The sequence below is a fragment of the Pseudopodoces humilis genome, chromosome 11 (genome assembly GCF_049639895.1).
Source record: "Pseudopodoces humilis isolate 2021_Gansu_Grassland_sample_001 chromosome 11, ASM4963989v1, whole genome shotgun sequence".
NCBI classification, from domain to species: domain Eukaryota; kingdom Metazoa; phylum Chordata; class Aves; order Passeriformes; family Paridae; genus Pseudopodoces; species Pseudopodoces humilis.
In genome coordinates, this window is record NC_142210.1 from 4,020,265 (window position 1) to 4,036,721 (window position 16,457).

Genomic DNA, 16,457 nt, shown 5'->3' on the forward strand with positions numbered 1-16,457 from the left:
AAGACAGATTGAAGGATTGGTTTGACCTTAGGGGCATGCTCTGGAGAGAGGATGTGACCCCTGAGCCCTCCACATCCATCACCATTATAAGAGTTTACCAAGAACTCGCTCTCTTTCTGCTGTGAAAGGGAGAGGGGTTCTCTCCATGTGCCAGGGAAGAACTCACCTCGTCCAAGTCCTGCAGCAGGTACCACCATGGAAGAATCTTGGCAGGGAAGCTGGAGGTGAAGGGCTTCTTCTCAATCCTCTCTGGACCGACATGTCTTAGAGCAAACTGCTTTCCTGTGTGCTGGGGAAGTCATGGGTCTCTTGAGCCTCTATCTTTCACAGATTGTGGATGCATTTTTCTTTGAAAAAGATCTTTCTTTCTTTTTTCTTTGAAAAGCAAAACTTGGGTTCAAAACAAAGTTAGCCAAGACTGGAGCTGTCTTTTTGTACTAGAGTGACTTTGGTCCTGTCAGTCTTTGTTACTGCCGTGTAAATATCTCAGAGCTAATGGACTTGCTTCAGATATTTGGAGTGCTGTCAGCAAAAGCTTGGAAATAAGCCAGTAAACTCTTCCCTGGAATTTTGGGTAACTTTTGTTATGTAACACAAGATGCAAGGAACCACATTTCTGCAGGGATGGAGAACTGTAAAACTGACTTATACTAAAGCTGAATATAAGCCAGCTGAGGCTCTGGTCCTGAACATATAATCAGCAAGGAGTGTAACCCCTTAAAGGCTCTGTCATTAGGTAGAACTGTATTGACCTGCACTTGGACAGCCTCTTCCTTGCAGGGAGAACCCCTCTGTCTAGTTTTCTGTGGTTTATCATAGCCTCTTCCTGGCTTATTCTGCTGGCTGTCATGGTGACACACAATGTGAGAAAGGCAGATAAATAGTGTGAATGCCAAACAGGCAGTGAACTTCCTGAGTGACAGCTCTGGTGTCAGGGACATCGCAGGGTCTGCTCAGCAAACAAAACCTAAAGAAGAAGAACAGTCATTTAGCTACATTAATAACTTCCTCTGATCTTACAGATAGTTCTGGGGAAGGACAGAGTATCACAGAGGATTTGAGCTAATGCTGTTACTGTTGCTGCAGAGCCTCACAAAAGGTTCATCTGCAGATTTTATCTTACATTAGTAATGAAAAATGTTCTTTTTTTTTTTTAACACTGAATGGATTTTCTTCAGTGTAACAAGGTATTCCTGTGGCTAACATTTGAATAGTTCCTCTAAAGTTTAGTTATTTTTTTCTATTTAAGGAAAAGAAAAGCAAGCAATTCCTAAAAGTGTTAGTGTGAATGTCCCTTTTGAAGCACCAAGTGTAAGAATTACGGAAATGCTCTGAAACCTGCATGTTTTCTAAAGAAATATAGGGCATTCTGCTGCAATGAGAACTGCTGTGAGGAGGCTGGAGCTCCATCCCAGAGCTGACACAGGCTACTTGGGGATCTGAGCATGCAATGAAGGAAAGAGGGAGACCTTACCCCATTTAAATTGTATTTTCTCTTGCTGAGCACATCCAGTTTTCTAATGGTGTGTTTAACCCCTCTGGATCCGTAGATCTAGTATTGCACACATCTTTTCATCCTCTCACCTGTTTTCTTTCTTGCAGTAACCCTGTGAGAACAATTCTGTGTGGTTTTTAAATGTTAGAACTTCACCAGGCTTCCGACTATGTTCGGGAGAGCCTTTGGACAGATCCCATGGAGACCCAACACTGTAAAATACTTCACAATATGCTTGATAAATATGGGTATTAGAGATAATAAAGAATGGGGGGGATATGCCATGGTGCAGAGGTAGTTCTACATGGGAGCGAAAGGGTTGTGTTTCTATGTCACTGGTCCTGAGAAAAGCCTGATGAGGGGCAGCTGACTGCAGTGTTTGAGCATGAAGGATTTATGCCCAGTGGTGTGGGTTAAGGTGCAGAGGACCCCTGGGAGGTTGGCTGGTACCAAGACCTGAGTTCCTGTGCTTGTCACTAACACCAACAGGAAGATGACTACTGCTGGGACAAATTCTGTGGAGTGCTTGCTGCAGGCAGGTCAGCCTGGCAGGAAGTCTGTCTTCTGGGAGATTAGATAACTGACTGACTCTCCACCCCTGCACTGTCTTCAGTGGGGTAGCACAGGCAGTGTTAAGTAGGCAGTGGCCAAATTCTTGAAGCTACCTGTTTTTCAGGTGGAGACTGAGGTCTAGTCCTTACATAAAGAGGACACCAGTCCTTATGAGTACAAGTGGAGGGGTAGGCACTATGTTCTCTGGTGAGCAGCAGCATGACCCAAGGGAATGGCACAAAGCTGTCATGGCAGTTAGATTGGATATTAGGGAAATGTTCTTCCCCAGAGGGTGCTGGGTCACTGAACAGGCACACCAGGGAATGTCACGGCCCCAGGGCTGCCAGAGCTCCAGAAGCGTTTGGCCAACGCTCTCAGGCACAGGGTGGGATTGTTGGGGTGTCTGTGCAGGGCCAGGAGCTGGTCTCAATGATCCTTGTGAGTCTATCCAGCTCAGGATTCTATGACTTCTTTCTTCCAACTATGATTCTGTGAACCATCTTGGCCCAGTAACTTTACCTTCCTTTGCTGCTTTTGTATCATTATAGAACTGAAGATGTTTATCTTGTATGCTTTGAGCGTCACATTTGAACAGTGATTAGAAAAAAAACAAATGCTTTGTCCAAGGGTGTTTAAGCTTTATGTTGAAGACAAAAGCCCCAGGTTGTTCAAACTGTTTGAATTCTATCACCTCCTATGCAGCATCTGCATGGCTGAGAGCTAGAGGCAATACAAAACATTGTGGGGCACATCTTCCCTATCTCGATGGTGTCTTTGGGCTGCTTTTTTCCCAAAGCTGTGCAGCCAGTGCTGAGAGGCAATCAAACTATACCAAGGCCAGATTAATTCATTCTGCTTCTCTGTGTGGAGAGTTTTCCCTCATTCTGGTCCCCTACTAGTTCTTTTCCCCCATGAGGAGAGCATACAGAACTGTGGCTGCGCGCAGGCAGCATGGGCACATGTAATGAAGCAGAGTCATTTCCTTTGATTATTCAAGACTGAACGGAGTGTATGTGTGTGTAAATATGAATGGGCTTTTTTCTTTTCACAGGCATAACGTGGGGCAAGGTGGTGTCTCTCTATGCCGTGGCAGCTGGGCTGGCGGTGGACTGCGTGCGGCACGCGCAGCCAGCCATGGTTCACACCATCGTTGACTGCCTGGGAGAGTTTGTCCGCAAGACCTTGGTGACATGGCTGAAAAGGAGAGGAGGCTGGGTAAGAAATGCTGTCTCACTGAATTTGTTTCTGCATGTCCAGACTAGAAAAGAGCCCAGTTGATGAGAGTGCGCTCTCTGCAGCTTTATGCAGAAAAAGGCTGTGGGAGATTCTCTTTCACAACGCTGTGGCCACCTCAATTCCACTTACACCTGCGCTAGTCTTATATAACTCTGTTACTGCCTCGTGGTCCTCAAAAACATCAGTTATTCTTGTCCTCAGCTTTCTGCATAGCTGAGACATAATAATTCAATCCTGAGCCACCAGCACCTGTTGTGTTCCTGATCTTCTCCAGAGCTAACAGCCAGTCACAGTGGGACACTATAGAGGTCATTCCTGTGAGGATCCTGCCATAGATTGCCCAGAAAAGCTGTGGTTGCCCCATCCCTGGAAGTGTTCCAGGCCAAGTTGGATGGGGCTTGGAGCAGGCTGAATTTAGAGGAAGGTGTCCCTGCACATGGTAAGGGGTGGGACTGGATGATCTTTAAGGTCTTTTCCAACCCAAACCATTATTTGATTCTGTTATACTCTTGGCCAGCTGTTTTCTAGAAACAGGCAAAAAATAAGGTCTGCCAGCTTAATTCTCATTTCACCTCTAAGCACTGGATTTTCAGTGTGAGCATTGGTTCCTGTGGAGGATTGTTCATAAGGAGAACTTTATTTTGGTGCTGTGGCATAGCTAGACACCTTTCCAGTGGCTTTCCCAGCTGACTGGAGAGACTGGCTGGCTGTGTTAGTGGCTGGCAGATGGGTGATGTGTGTATGTACCAGGTTCCATGTGCCTGTCTAGCAGGGACACAGGCAGTCCTTGGATCCTCTAATGTGCTGCTGGGCAGATGCTACTTGGGCAAAATATTGCCCTATGGCACCACTCAGTTCATAGGACATCTTATTCCCAAGGCAGGCACTCTTTCCAGACTGAGCCACAGTAGCAAATTCCCTTTTCCAAGAGGTGAAATTTATTCCTAAACCATTAGGAAATAGTCAGGCTCCTCACCCATACAGATCTGGAGAGAGGGGGGTGTCTTTTTCCAAACTGAATATTGCTCCTTTATGCTGAGACTTCCCAACCACGTCAGTAGCTGGTTCAGTTCCCGGATTTCTTCAGGAATGTGAAGAACCGGGAAAGTATCACTGTTGAGATTTTGGATCCCTTGCACTTAATAAGTACCAATCCTACCTTAAATCATCCCTGCCCTCTCTAAAACTGGGTCACCTTGAGGCCAGCTGACTCAGGGAACTGGTTGGGCTAAAAGGAACCTTTTATTTGAATGCCCTGATCTGTTTCATTTTGCATTCCAAAAATTAATTGTGCCAAGGCAAGTGAAGAGGATATCCTGGGGTTAAGTAACACTGTTCCTGCCTGTGAATGCCAGTCCCTGCCTCAGTATCATTTGAGGCTTACTTTAACTGCATACCTGTAGAGCTGCTTGAAATGTATACTCTGAAACATTTTCTAAGATCTAAATTCATTAAAGCAGAAATGTTGTGTAGGACTGTATCTCTTTCTAGTTTCCAACTATTTTTGTCTTTGTTTTGGTAGAACTTGCATGCTCTGATAAGTTAGCTTCTTGTTTTAATTTTTGTATTGCTTCATTAGAGTTCCAAACAGAGTGTTTGGTTAATTCCAAAAGGATATTTTTGGACAATTTTTTGCATAGCAAACAAGCTGCAAAACCCATCATCAGACCAGCACTGGTTCCGTGAGGAGCTAAGTCCACCACTGGCTCCTTCTGCCAGCCATCCCTTTTTAGATGGGCAGGACATTCCTACTGGAGTTGCTAAATCCATGCTGATTGCTCTTGGGATCTGGCCCTAAGGAAGGTAAACCAACTTCACTGCCCCCAGTCAAGCACAGGACTGAAGGCTGCTGGGTTCTGATACAGCCAACTTCCAACACCCTTATCAGCAGCTCTGGGCTGTGAAAAGGAAATACTTTCCCTCTAGAAACAAAGGAAAGTCTGGGAAAAGGCTGCTAATCCCATCTTGTGCTGTGCCTCCCTGAATGTTCTTCCTCTTGATCTAAGCACTTCAGCAAGGAATTTCCCAGCCTTGCTCACTCACGGGCCAGACCAAACAGCTCTTTGGTGGAACCCTCTCACCCACTGCCAGGCCTAGCTTGTGTTGGTTTGCCCTGGCATGCCATCCTTGTTCACATGGCCCTCATCTCTTACACATCAGCCTAGTCTGAGACTGCCAGGAGTAACCCCCATGCCCTGAGCTGGTCCAGGAAAGACACCATGGAGGCTATGGAAAGGCATTTGAAATTCTCCATTCAGCAGCAGGTTCCCATGCTACTTCCATAGGGTGGAGAAGACTGCAGAACCCAATGCAAACCTCACAGAAAGAGCAAGAAAGAACCTTGGAGACATAATTTCTTCCTGACAAGAATTTGCAGCCTCAGTAGTGGCTTTACAGTAGAATAAAAATATTTATTTTTTTTTTTTAGCAGCTTTTGCTACAAAACAGTGTATGTGACTTGAATTTGTTTGAATAATTAACATCGAACATCAAACTGCCATTGCAACAAAAGCCTTAAGTAGCTTTGAAGTTTTCAATTCCACTGCCTTATCAGATAGGCTTGATTTGGATAACAACAGCTAAGACAATTATTAAACAGGTGAGCAATTTTGCTTATCTAAGCAAGCCCCATACAAATTTCTAAGTACTTCTGAGTGCAGCTCCTCTTGGTTAGAGCAGTGAGGTCACTGCCTTTGGGAGAACATAGCAGGGCTTTAAGGAGTTCACCTTTTCTCACCTGGCAGTTAACCCTCTACAGCTGTAATCAACCTAGTGTGTATGGGCCTTGTTCTGGCTCACATGAGGCACTAAAGCCTATTAGAGCTTATGTTTCTCAAGGATAAGGTACCCTAACATGTGTGTTCAGACAGGTAACTGCATTCCATGACTCCTCTCAACTAAAGGGACAGTTTGACACAACTGTGTTTTAAACATGACCCCATGCAGGTTGCTAGAATCTGACAGGTTGAATCAGTTCAGACTATTTTCAAATACAAATAGGGTGAGTGTGCTAAGCATCACTGGAAGTATTCCAGTGTAAGGAGACCCACCTTGCTTTCCTCCACAATACAGATCAAGTACCTGTAGCCACTGGGACCACCTTGCAGCACCTTCTGGTAACTGTCTTGGCTCTGCTTGCTATGTTTGCTTGTGTTTTTAGCTATAGGCAGCACTATTTCCACTCCTTGGTGCTGACTCTACTCTCTCCTGCTATCCTGTTTCTTCCCATCATTGCATGCTCTCTATTCCTTCCTTCTGCAGTCTCATCTTGTCAGTTATGCATGGGTTTTGCTTCTCCTGATGCTCCCAGGAGATCAGCAATGTGGTGAGGTGCACCGTGCCAGCCTTCTAGACATGGTAAACAAGGAACTGCTGGAACACATGGGAGGCTGCTGGCAGCAGAGCTTTGGTCTGTAGGTGATGGTAGGGTTGGTTTGTGTGGCTGTTCTCACTAACCAGACTCTGGGATTTGTCCCTTCAGCCCCATTTTCCTTCTAATGATGACCAAGGTTGGTCAGGCAAGGCTCATGCATGTCTTGAGCACAAGCAGAAGGAGTAGAGAAGATTATTGGAGCATTCATCATCTCTTATGTTCTGTTTTGGGGAGGAACACCTCAGGGTTGAGAGTCTCACTTGTCTGTGCTTGGTCAATGAGAGACTTATGTCAGAAAGTAAATTTGGAGGATTGCTGAGCTAAGCTTGTAAAAAAAAGACTTTTGGGACTGTGAACCCTTCCTTGTGATGTGATTATTGTTCCCATTTCCACCCAAAAGCTGATTCTGAAAACCACATGGGGTTGATGTGCCAGCAGTGCACCCTCTGTTATACAACCACAGTCCACATCTTGTGCTGGGCTTGAGTTCAACCAAAACTCAGTTATAGCAAAACTTTTAATTTTGATTCCTGCACCAGAAAATTCATTTTTCTCTCTATCTCTGTCCTGTTCACTTCACCTTCTCAATATTTTCCATTTTCTCCTTCCCATGCCAGCTGAGAGAGAGCCTATTTCTATCAATTTGACAGGGTGTTTTTTTTGTTTTTTGATTTTTTTTAATCATCACAGGCCAGCTTCTCTTGTTGATATTTGAAACCAGCTGCCCAAGCGATATTTAAATCTGGCCCACACATCTGGGAGACATCTCTGCCGGCATATATATTTCCACAAACAAAGCTACAAGCATGCATTGCTTTAGATTGAAATTGGGGGATGGCTTGCTTGAATGTCTTCCAAGGAAAGCATTAAGGCAAGAGAAAACGTACAAGCTGATATTAAACAGGACAACCTCTGGGAAGCATCTGGCTTTACAGAAAAGGATGGGAATGCTGATAACTGCTAAGGCTTCCTAGACCTTTTAAACAAGGAAAGTTGTATTTAGCTATCCAAAATGGAAAGTGCTGGATAATCTTCCTGTAGCATTTCTTTCCCCAGGGGTGGCTGAAGAGGGGACACTTTGCCTCATTGGTGGGAAATTAAGAAAGTGTATTCTGCAGGGCTCTGGAGCCTGATTTAATAACTTTCAGAGTGTGGAAGTGTCAGAGCCAACATCTGGTGCTGCAGCAGCGGTGATGCTTATGGGGCTGGGACAGCCTGCAGAAGTGGCTGACATGGGCATCTCTCTCTGACGATCTCTCTTCCCTCCTCATTAGGCAGACATCACAAAATGTGTGGTGAATACTGATCCCAGCCTTCGCTCCCACTGGCTCGTGGCTGCTGTTTGCAGTTTTGGTCACTTCCTCAAGGCCATCTTCTTCGTCCTGCTGCCTGAGAGATGAATCTGAGTTGTCAAGCACAACTCCCTTGCCCCATCTTCTCTCCCACTCCAGAAGCAACCAGAAGTAACTGGAGAAGTAATTCCAGACTGGTAATGAAAATCTCTGAAGAGGAGGAAGAGAAGAACTGGGACAAAAAAATAAAAAGGCTGCTCTCCCATCAAGTGGGAGCAGATGATCAACCATGGTCTCCTATTTGCAGCCACACGAGCCTCTCTCACCATTAATCCTTCCAAGAATCTTGTTTCCCTGGGTAACTTGCATGTGTGGCCTAGATGTAGCTGGTCCCTGGACACGCTGATGGCAGCTGTGTGCAGTGTGGGACTGTCAGATGGCTGCTCCTTACGGCTGTGTTGCATGCTTATGCTAGCACCAGGCAGAGGGGAGGAGGAAGGGAATATTATTTGAAATGGGATTAGAAAGTAGGAGAGGGGAAGAGTCCCTCCTTCACTCCATGTGATTTCCCTTTCAGTCCTCAGACTTGCCTTGTGTTGATTCTTGTTGTTACATTTGTGTTTAAACTTCATCTCCTCCTTTATCCCTAACTCACTTGCTGGGCTCTGCCCCAGCAGAGCATGGTGGGTTTTTAACAAGATAAAACCAAATAATCTGTCAACAGTTGCTTCGCTCTGACATGTCTTGGAGATTGGGCTGAGTAGCTGTGAGGGGCAGGACAAGAGGGCAAAGTATGTTTTGTTGACCCCTCTCACTGCACTCACCCAGTCAAACAGGAGAGCAAGGGGCAATGCCTTCAAGCAACAACTTGAGATGGAATTTCATCATGAAAAAAACTGGTTTTGCCCCTGAGATTCTGTCAGAGCTAAGCATGTAAGTAGGAAAGGCTGGGGAGCACAGGCAGAAATAGAGAAGCAGTAAGTGAACTGACTGGCATGGTAAAAGCAGTGAGCTGTGCTGAAAATAGCTGATGTATGTTTCTCCTCTAATCTCTTTCAAGTACAATTCCTAGTCTTCTTTGTGGCAAACAATAAAGGAAAATAAGTGGTATTTCACTACTGCAAAGGTTATTGTATTTGTTTCCAGACCAGAGTTAACAATTCCAAAAAAGGCCAGAACAGTGCAGAGACAAACACTCCAACCATGCTAAAAATACTTCAGCTTTTCCCCTGGTAGAGCATGTTAACATGTTAAAAGTACAACTTGCCTGGTTCATGCCTGGAATTTAACCCATGTTGTCGCCATGTCAGAAACATGCTGTTTCTACCAACAGATGCAGGGTTTCCCTGACATCATCAGGGAAAGGCTGTGGAGCTTCTGCTCTGCCAAAGCCTTCTGGAGACTCCCTGCTCAGTGCCCTGCTCCCTAAAGTGTGGCAGTAGGCACAGAAAAAAAAAAAAAACGAGGATTAAGAACATATGGGACTCTAAGGGTTTTGGTTTTTTTTTTTGTATTTTTTCCCTGATTTCCCTCCCGAACATTTAGAGGGGCTTTTACTCTCCCTCCAGGAGTTACAAAGGGGTCTGAGAATAAAGCAAAACCTTTACTTTTGGGTACTATCTGTGGGCCAAGTCTGTACTTACAGTTAGTGCTGTGCTCTGACCAGCAGAAACCATAGCAGAGGATGTGTAGGAGTTAGATCCTTGCACATTCCTGCTTTTTCTGCTCTAGCCTTTTGCACTTTGGCTGATGCCTTGGCATGTAGGGGCCGGGCCCAACTTTACCTCTAGTGCTACACCCCCAGTGAAGAGTGCTGTGCCAGTTTGGTCTAGGAGTACATTTTCAGTAGTAAAGCAATTCTTGAGGATTAAAGCCCTTCAAGTGCAACCTCTCCCATTCCCAGTCTTTCAGCAGAAACACTCACTGGGAAGGAGAGAGCCTCCCATTCCACATCACAGCTGTGTGCTGCCTTGGACAGTGGCTGGGGAGGCTTTGTGCTGGGTTATACCGATGAGGTTGCCAGTGTAGATGCAGCTGATGGTGCCATGAAGTTGGGGCATTTTTATGTGAGTAAAGCTTGCATCAGTTCCCCAGATAAAACCAAATTGTCAGAGGAATGTTTATTTTTTTTTTAATTTCCTGACATATTGACATTAGGGGTTTTGCTGGCATCACTGTTAGGGTTTTCTTCCTTAGATTCTTGGTAGATCTGGCTAGGGAAATTTAGAGCAGATACAGAACACAGGGGGAACTACACTAACCACCTTTGAGCAGCAGAGAGAGGATCCCTTCTAGTCTGCAACAGAGGCACTAAAAGCTTTATAATCCATAGCAGGGGGGGTACAGATTTGTTGTCCTAAAGGAGCTGGTGGAAAATAAGACTTTGGATTTCTGGAAATACCCAGGCTGTGTGCAGACTTTGACTTGGACAGTTTCACAGGTCATCAAGTCCAGCTTGCCTTGTATCTCATGGAGTGAATGGGAGTTACTGGAGCAGCAGAGTTTGACACTGGGACTGGCAAGACCTGTGTCAATTTAGATGCTGTTTTGAAATGTAATACTTAAGGCTATGGTTGTTGGGGTTTTTTTCAGTAAACAAGTGATATCAGAGGATCTATTAAGGAACATGAAGAGTTAAATGCACCAATTAAGTGGATTTAACAAGAAGATAATGACAAGCCAAATAAAGCAGCATTGCTGGAAAGGAATGTGTGTGGGTGGAAAGGGGGTTACAAGAGGCAGACAAAGGCTCAGCCTGGAAACTGCTGATAATGAAGAGATGGTGGAGCGCCCCTCGAATAGGTTTCAGACTTCTCTGGCTTCTGTCTGTCTTCTTGCATTTAGTAGTCTCTGCAAAATCAATACCAGAGCTGAAGTGTGCTGCTCACCTTGCACTTGGTGTTAAAGGAGGGTCCTTCAACCCTGCTCACTTCTGTAATAATCACATCACCACCAGCCTCATCACCAAAATAAACAACAAAGCAAAAAGAATTGCACACACTCAGGTGCATTTAAGAACTGACAGTATTGAGCATGATACAGACAAGTGTTTATGTCATGTTCAGTCCTATCTGTAATATTCAGTCATTTTGGAGTACTTCCAGGGGTCCTTTACAATCTCAGCTATTCTGGGGCTCTGTGATTTTTCTATTCCCTCTTCTCTTTTCACCAGTCCTACCGGATGGGAGACATCAGGGTTCGTTGTTTATCACCCTAATAAACATTTTCCTTTTAAATGATTGCTGAAGGTCCTAGGAGTAGATCTAATTCATTTAGTTGTTAAAGAAAACCAAGAGAAAAACAAGTACCAAAGTTAGTACTATTGTGCTTCTCCATACCAAAAGCCTGTCTGTTGTTCCTCTTCTAGCATCAAAAACTGAAACCCCCCAAACTATCCACCTCATTCTTTTCCCCCAGTGTTCCCAGCTATCTGCTTGAGAAATCTGCTTGTAGTAAAAGCTGCCTTCATTTTTTTTAAGCTGTTTTCCACACACTGAATGTTCTAAGTGAGACTTACTTACAATCTGTCTTGGGGGGGCTGCTCCCTGTCCATAGTGACCTTTCAATCCACTGCCCGGTTTCATCCCCTTCTGCTGAAGGTCAACAGTCATGATGGCAGGGGACAAACTTCCTCTCAGCACAGAGAGACTACTGCTCACCCTGTTAGGCACTCACAGAATCCAGCCAAGCTTTAGCTGTCTCCTGCCTTTCTGTCCCACCAGAAAAACTGGAGGTTCAGGGAAAAGGTGAGGAAAGGTTAGGTGGTGGCATGGGAGGTGCTTTGGGAGAAGCAGGAGGAGGAAGAAAGGGTTGGATGGAGGTGGGAAAATGGTATCTTAAGGATTTTTGCAGCTGTGGAATGTTTTGCAGAGGAGAGTTTTGCCTGTGGTTACATCAGAGCCTGGAGGAACCTGAGCCTCATTTTGCCTTTGTTCACTTGCTCCACTAAGGATTATCCCACCATCCTCCCCCTCCAACACCAATCTCATTCTGTGTTTCTTTGTAGTGACCCTACATTCAGTCAACAGAAATATCTTTATCACAAAGGAGGGAAGCAGAAAAGCCCACTTGGCTTGGGAGTTTCAGTGATAAGCCTTTGAGAAATGCTTATCATTTCCTAGACATGGCCTTTGCCCAGCCACAGCCTGACTTGTGCCTCTCCCATATCAGACACCCACAGCAGGTTCACCTTCTTCAAAGCAACTACAGAAAGTGATCTCAGTCTCAAAGCCAATGTCACCTTTGTTTCTGCACTGCTTTTTCTCCTGCAAATGGAAAGAAAACAGTCTGTGAAGCCCATAATTTATCAAACTTGCATCTGTATTATAGACCAAAATACAGAACAATAGTGATAGGGAGTGAGATTTGAGGTTTCCCAAGAAATTGCTACACCAAACTTCCTCATTTTCAGACTAATTTCATAGACCCTGAGAAAAAGCTCTATTTTTTTTTAATTCTCCTTTTAATGTGCAAAATCTGCAAGTGGGAGTTTTTTTGTGCACAGTTAAACTGAATATGAAGCAGGTTGCAAGTCCCTTAGATGGGTTTCTGAAAAGATCAGACCCTGAAGGCATTCCAAGAGCTTTGCCATGAGCCTTCTTGATCAGGCTCTCATCAATATTTGTCCCCTTGAATTTCTTCACTGTCTTTTTTTAATTTTTTTCAGGCCTGCTATTTATAGTTTTATAGGCATAAATTTGCCATAGATTAATTATTCTCTTATGGCAATGGGAAAACAATGCATGCTAGTAGATTAATGACAAGAAAACAGCAATTTAATGTACTGCTGGCTGAGTCTACAGATTTCTTCTATGCAAAGATTTGACAGCTGGAGTTTAAATACTCCCTCAGAAAAGCCTGTAACCTCTTTAACTCTAAATATTTTGACCCACTGGGATTATGAGCCCCCAGCACAGCTAAACAGAGCAATCCTCAGTTGAACTTTACACTGTCACCAGGACCTGGAAAGGCATTGCATGTTCAAGCAGAGTCTGTGGGAAATGGAGTGCCATGGGTCAATCACATCACATGCAGACCATGTCCAGGCAAGGTCAGATGAAAAAAAGGCTTTGCCTCTCACAGAAGGAAGAAAATAAGGAGTTGTGTAGGGAATTTCCAGCTTCCTTGCAAGCATATTTATTTCAGAGCTTTAACTGAGGAGAAATGTCCTCTCTTAGACCAGCAGACAGGATTGGAGTCTTCTCCATCACGACAGGAAGACTTGCTTGTCCTTCCCTACTGGTGTCAAATACAATCCCCTGTTGTTTCAAATTTCTACTTCTGTCCCTATCTTGTGACCTTCTCTCTTGCTTTTGTTGAGCTCTGTGTTTAAGCAAGATAAACTTTTATTCCACATTCCCTGCTGGAGTGTGACTCGCACTGGGCTTGCTCTTGAGTCCCTTTCAGGCACCTCAAGGGCAACTGGTTTGGACTTTGGAGGACTATGGGCAGCACCAAGGACCTTCAGCATCACTACTCTAATGGGAACTGAGAGGATGGGCTGCTTTGTAGGACCAGCCTTCACATTGTCTCACCCAACTCTCATTAGACAGGAGCTGGAGATCCTGCACTGGTCCTTGCATTCACCCGGCTCTGTGACACTGTCCAAGGAACATAAAACCACCTGAAAGTTGATCTTGAAGCCCTCTCAACATGGTGGTGTTGACATTTTACTCCTGTTGTGGAGGTGCGAGTTGGGAGCTGTGCAATGGTGACTGGGTACAGCTTGTACCTGTTTCCCACCAGAGCTGAGCCAGGATTTTCTGGTAATCTAAGAAGGAGATTTAAAAAAAAACCAAAATAGTCTTTTATTTTGATCTCCTTGTCACTTCAAAAGAACAATTCAATCACCGCTAAGCTGCTAGAACATACTTTGTTCTCAATTCCTCAGCCAGAAGTGGCCAGACTGCCCTTTTTAAGCCTGGCAAGTTTCTGCCAGCTAACTCCCTTGCCTTATGCTGTCAGCTTTCCCTCTCAGCTTGCTGGCATTGGACCTGGGTAAAGGTGTCTGATCCCCAGGGCCACCTGACCCAGTAGGTTTTTTTCTCCCCCAGACAAAGCAACCCTGTCCAAACCATCTGGGGGCTGCAGCAGGGCTGGGTTCTGCTCTGAATGGCATTGTGCCCACCCCATTGCCTGGTGTGTTTTCCCTTTTGTTAGGACTGGCACATGGTGTTTCTACAGAGTGGAAAAAGAGAGAGCACAACTAGCTTTTGAAAGGGAGCAAACTCCAGGGATTGTGTTCAAAGCTTCTCCTGCTGCTGCCTTCAAGGTTTGGGTACACACAGCAGTGGCTGGTGCATGCCATGAGCCTGTAATCTGTGCCTAATGGTAGATTACTTGAAGCTGGGAAAAGATGCTTGGAATATCTGTGCCCTTGGGTTTTACGGCTTAAGTGGAGGAGGAGAACAGCACTACTAAAAATACTTACGTGTTCAAGATAGTGTTTTGTCCCTGAGGGGGAGCAATGAATTTGCAGAGTCAAGCCCAGGCTGTGTATTATTACAAGCAATAAACCTACTGGAGGTTGGAACTAGCTTGAGCAAAATTATGAGGCACCTTTCCCAAACCCTGCAGCACATCAGGGGGAAGATTGGAAAAATTGCACAGCAGCTTTGCTTAAATGTAAGCAGTTTAATAAAAGTAAAAAGTTAGTAGAACTTGTGTTAGCTTGTGTTGACATTGGATTCACAGCCTTGAGAGGGTTTCTGTAGGGAAGAAGACTGGATGGAGCAAGAATGTGTGAGGCAGCTGAGTGGGATGTTCTGCCACCAGAAACTGTCAGGAAGGTTTTCCTGTCAGTTCTAGGCTTCAGGTCTGGTTTCAGAACTGGAGCTGGAGGAGAAGGAGCACACAGACATCCAGGGATGGGTGAGGGACAGCAGCTGGGAAAAGGCAGCCTGGCCCCCACACCAAGGCTTTGGCCCTTCGGAGCACTGCTGTTTCTCATGACAGAGGGCTGTTTCTATTTGCTGGCTCCCACAGCAAACACAGCTCTAGGGCTGAGCAGAAACAAAGTCTTGAGGACACCAGGAGCCTGAACTGTCTGCATGCCAAGATTAATGTGCAGGGGCTTAAATCAGCTCATTTAGGAGTTCATAAAATGTAAAGCACTTAAGGAAAAGAGAAAGGAGAGCTGTAAGGAGAGCATGTGATCCAGGAGTATCCCATGGATTCTCAGTGTACTTTCCAAAACCCAGTTATCTTGTGGAGACAGCTTCCTAGCAAGAAGCATTTTTGACTGCATATATTTCTGTCTGCAGACATAAAAATTTCACTCAGCCCTGCATTTAAAGGGAAGAAGAGCAGCTGAGAAAACATTTGCCCTTTTTCAGAGCTTTATTTACTTTGGGATCAGAGTGATTCAGCATGGAGGCACCAGCCAGAGCTGGAGGCAAAGCTGCACTTCCCTTGAAGAGAGAGTTAAGGATTATATCAAAAGTGGAATTTAATCCTGCTATCTTTCACTTGAAAGATTTAGAAAAGTGCCTCCAATTTACTCCAGAAACTTCTCAAAGTGATGTCCTCAGGCAGTGAGGGAATGAAATACTGGGTGTCTGGTCTGAAGGAAGCAAGACATGTGCATGACCCTCCCTGCCCTGTCACCATGTGTAGAACTAGATGTTCCCATCCCATGACCAGAAACCAAAGGCAGAAGGAAGACTGGAGCAACCAAGGGACTGAACAGGGTGATTTAACATCCTAGACCCAGCCTCTTGAGATAACACAGGACACAGCTGGCCACTGCATTTGCAGGGTGTCACTCTCAGGCTGGCTCTGTAGAGGGAGGCTCTTCCTTCCCCAAGGGCTTGGTGCTCACGGTGATGACTTTGGCATAGGCTGGCACTGGGAGAGGGGCTCCTGACAGTGCCAGCTCTACAGGAAGGCAGGCAGGATCCTGAGCTGCTGAAGTGGCATTGCCAGTGCCAAAGTGGGACAACAGCATCTAAGCACCAACCAGTTGCTTTCTCCCCGACCTTAGCAGATTTAAAGTTTAACTTGTGGAACACAATTCTGGTTTTCAATGCTTGGGGAAAAATAGTGAATCTCCAGCCCAGGCTCTCAGTGCCAGATTGCATGGGTCCATCTGAGTTTGTATGTCCCTTGGGTGGCCAGGAGGCTCAGACCAAGGGGTTGGACTAGGCTCAGAGGAGAGTGAGAAGATGCTGGCACTCACTGGTGCTATAACTGCGAGATAACAAAAGACAACTCAGCCAGAGCCAGTCCAAAACTCCATGGCTGTGCTGTGTGATGAAAATTAGATGAAGCTGGGGCTGTAGTGAGGCAGTGGCAGGCACAGAGCTGTGTAGGGGGGTCAAGCACACAAGTTTTAAAGTGCAGGGGAGCATCACTGTGTGTGGTTGCAGCAATTCTGTACAAAAACAATAGCACGAAACAGCCTTTCTGATTAATCCTGGATATAAAGGCCAGGTTGGATATGGTTTGGAGCAACCTGGTCTAGTGGAAGGTGACCCTGCCCTTGGCTGGGGGTGTGGAGTGAAGTGGGCTT

At 45.4% G+C, this 16,457-nt stretch overlaps 1 protein-coding gene across 8 annotated transcripts in view; it reads left to right on the top strand.

Annotated features, from left to right (window-relative positions):
• BOK (BCL2 family apoptosis regulator BOK) overlaps positions 1–9,063 on the top strand; it is a 33,345-nt gene extending 24,282 nt beyond the window's left edge. For 6 of the 8 annotated variants that reach the window (XM_088061207.1, XM_014258270.2, XM_005529496.3 and 3 more), the window contains 2 exons: positions 3,099–3,262; positions 7,931–9,063. In XM_088061207.1, coding sequence (XP_087917333.1) covers positions 3,099–3,262; positions 7,931–8,056 — 290 coding nt within the window. In that variant the 3' untranslated portion in view covers positions 8,057–9,063. Of the gene's footprint in view, positions 1–3,098; positions 3,263–5,714; positions 6,486–7,930 lie in introns of those variants that run through there. The other 2 variants (XM_088061206.1, XM_088061205.1) reach the window with 2 other exon arrangements.
• The last annotated feature ends 7,394 nt before the right edge of the window (positions 9,064–16,457 follow it).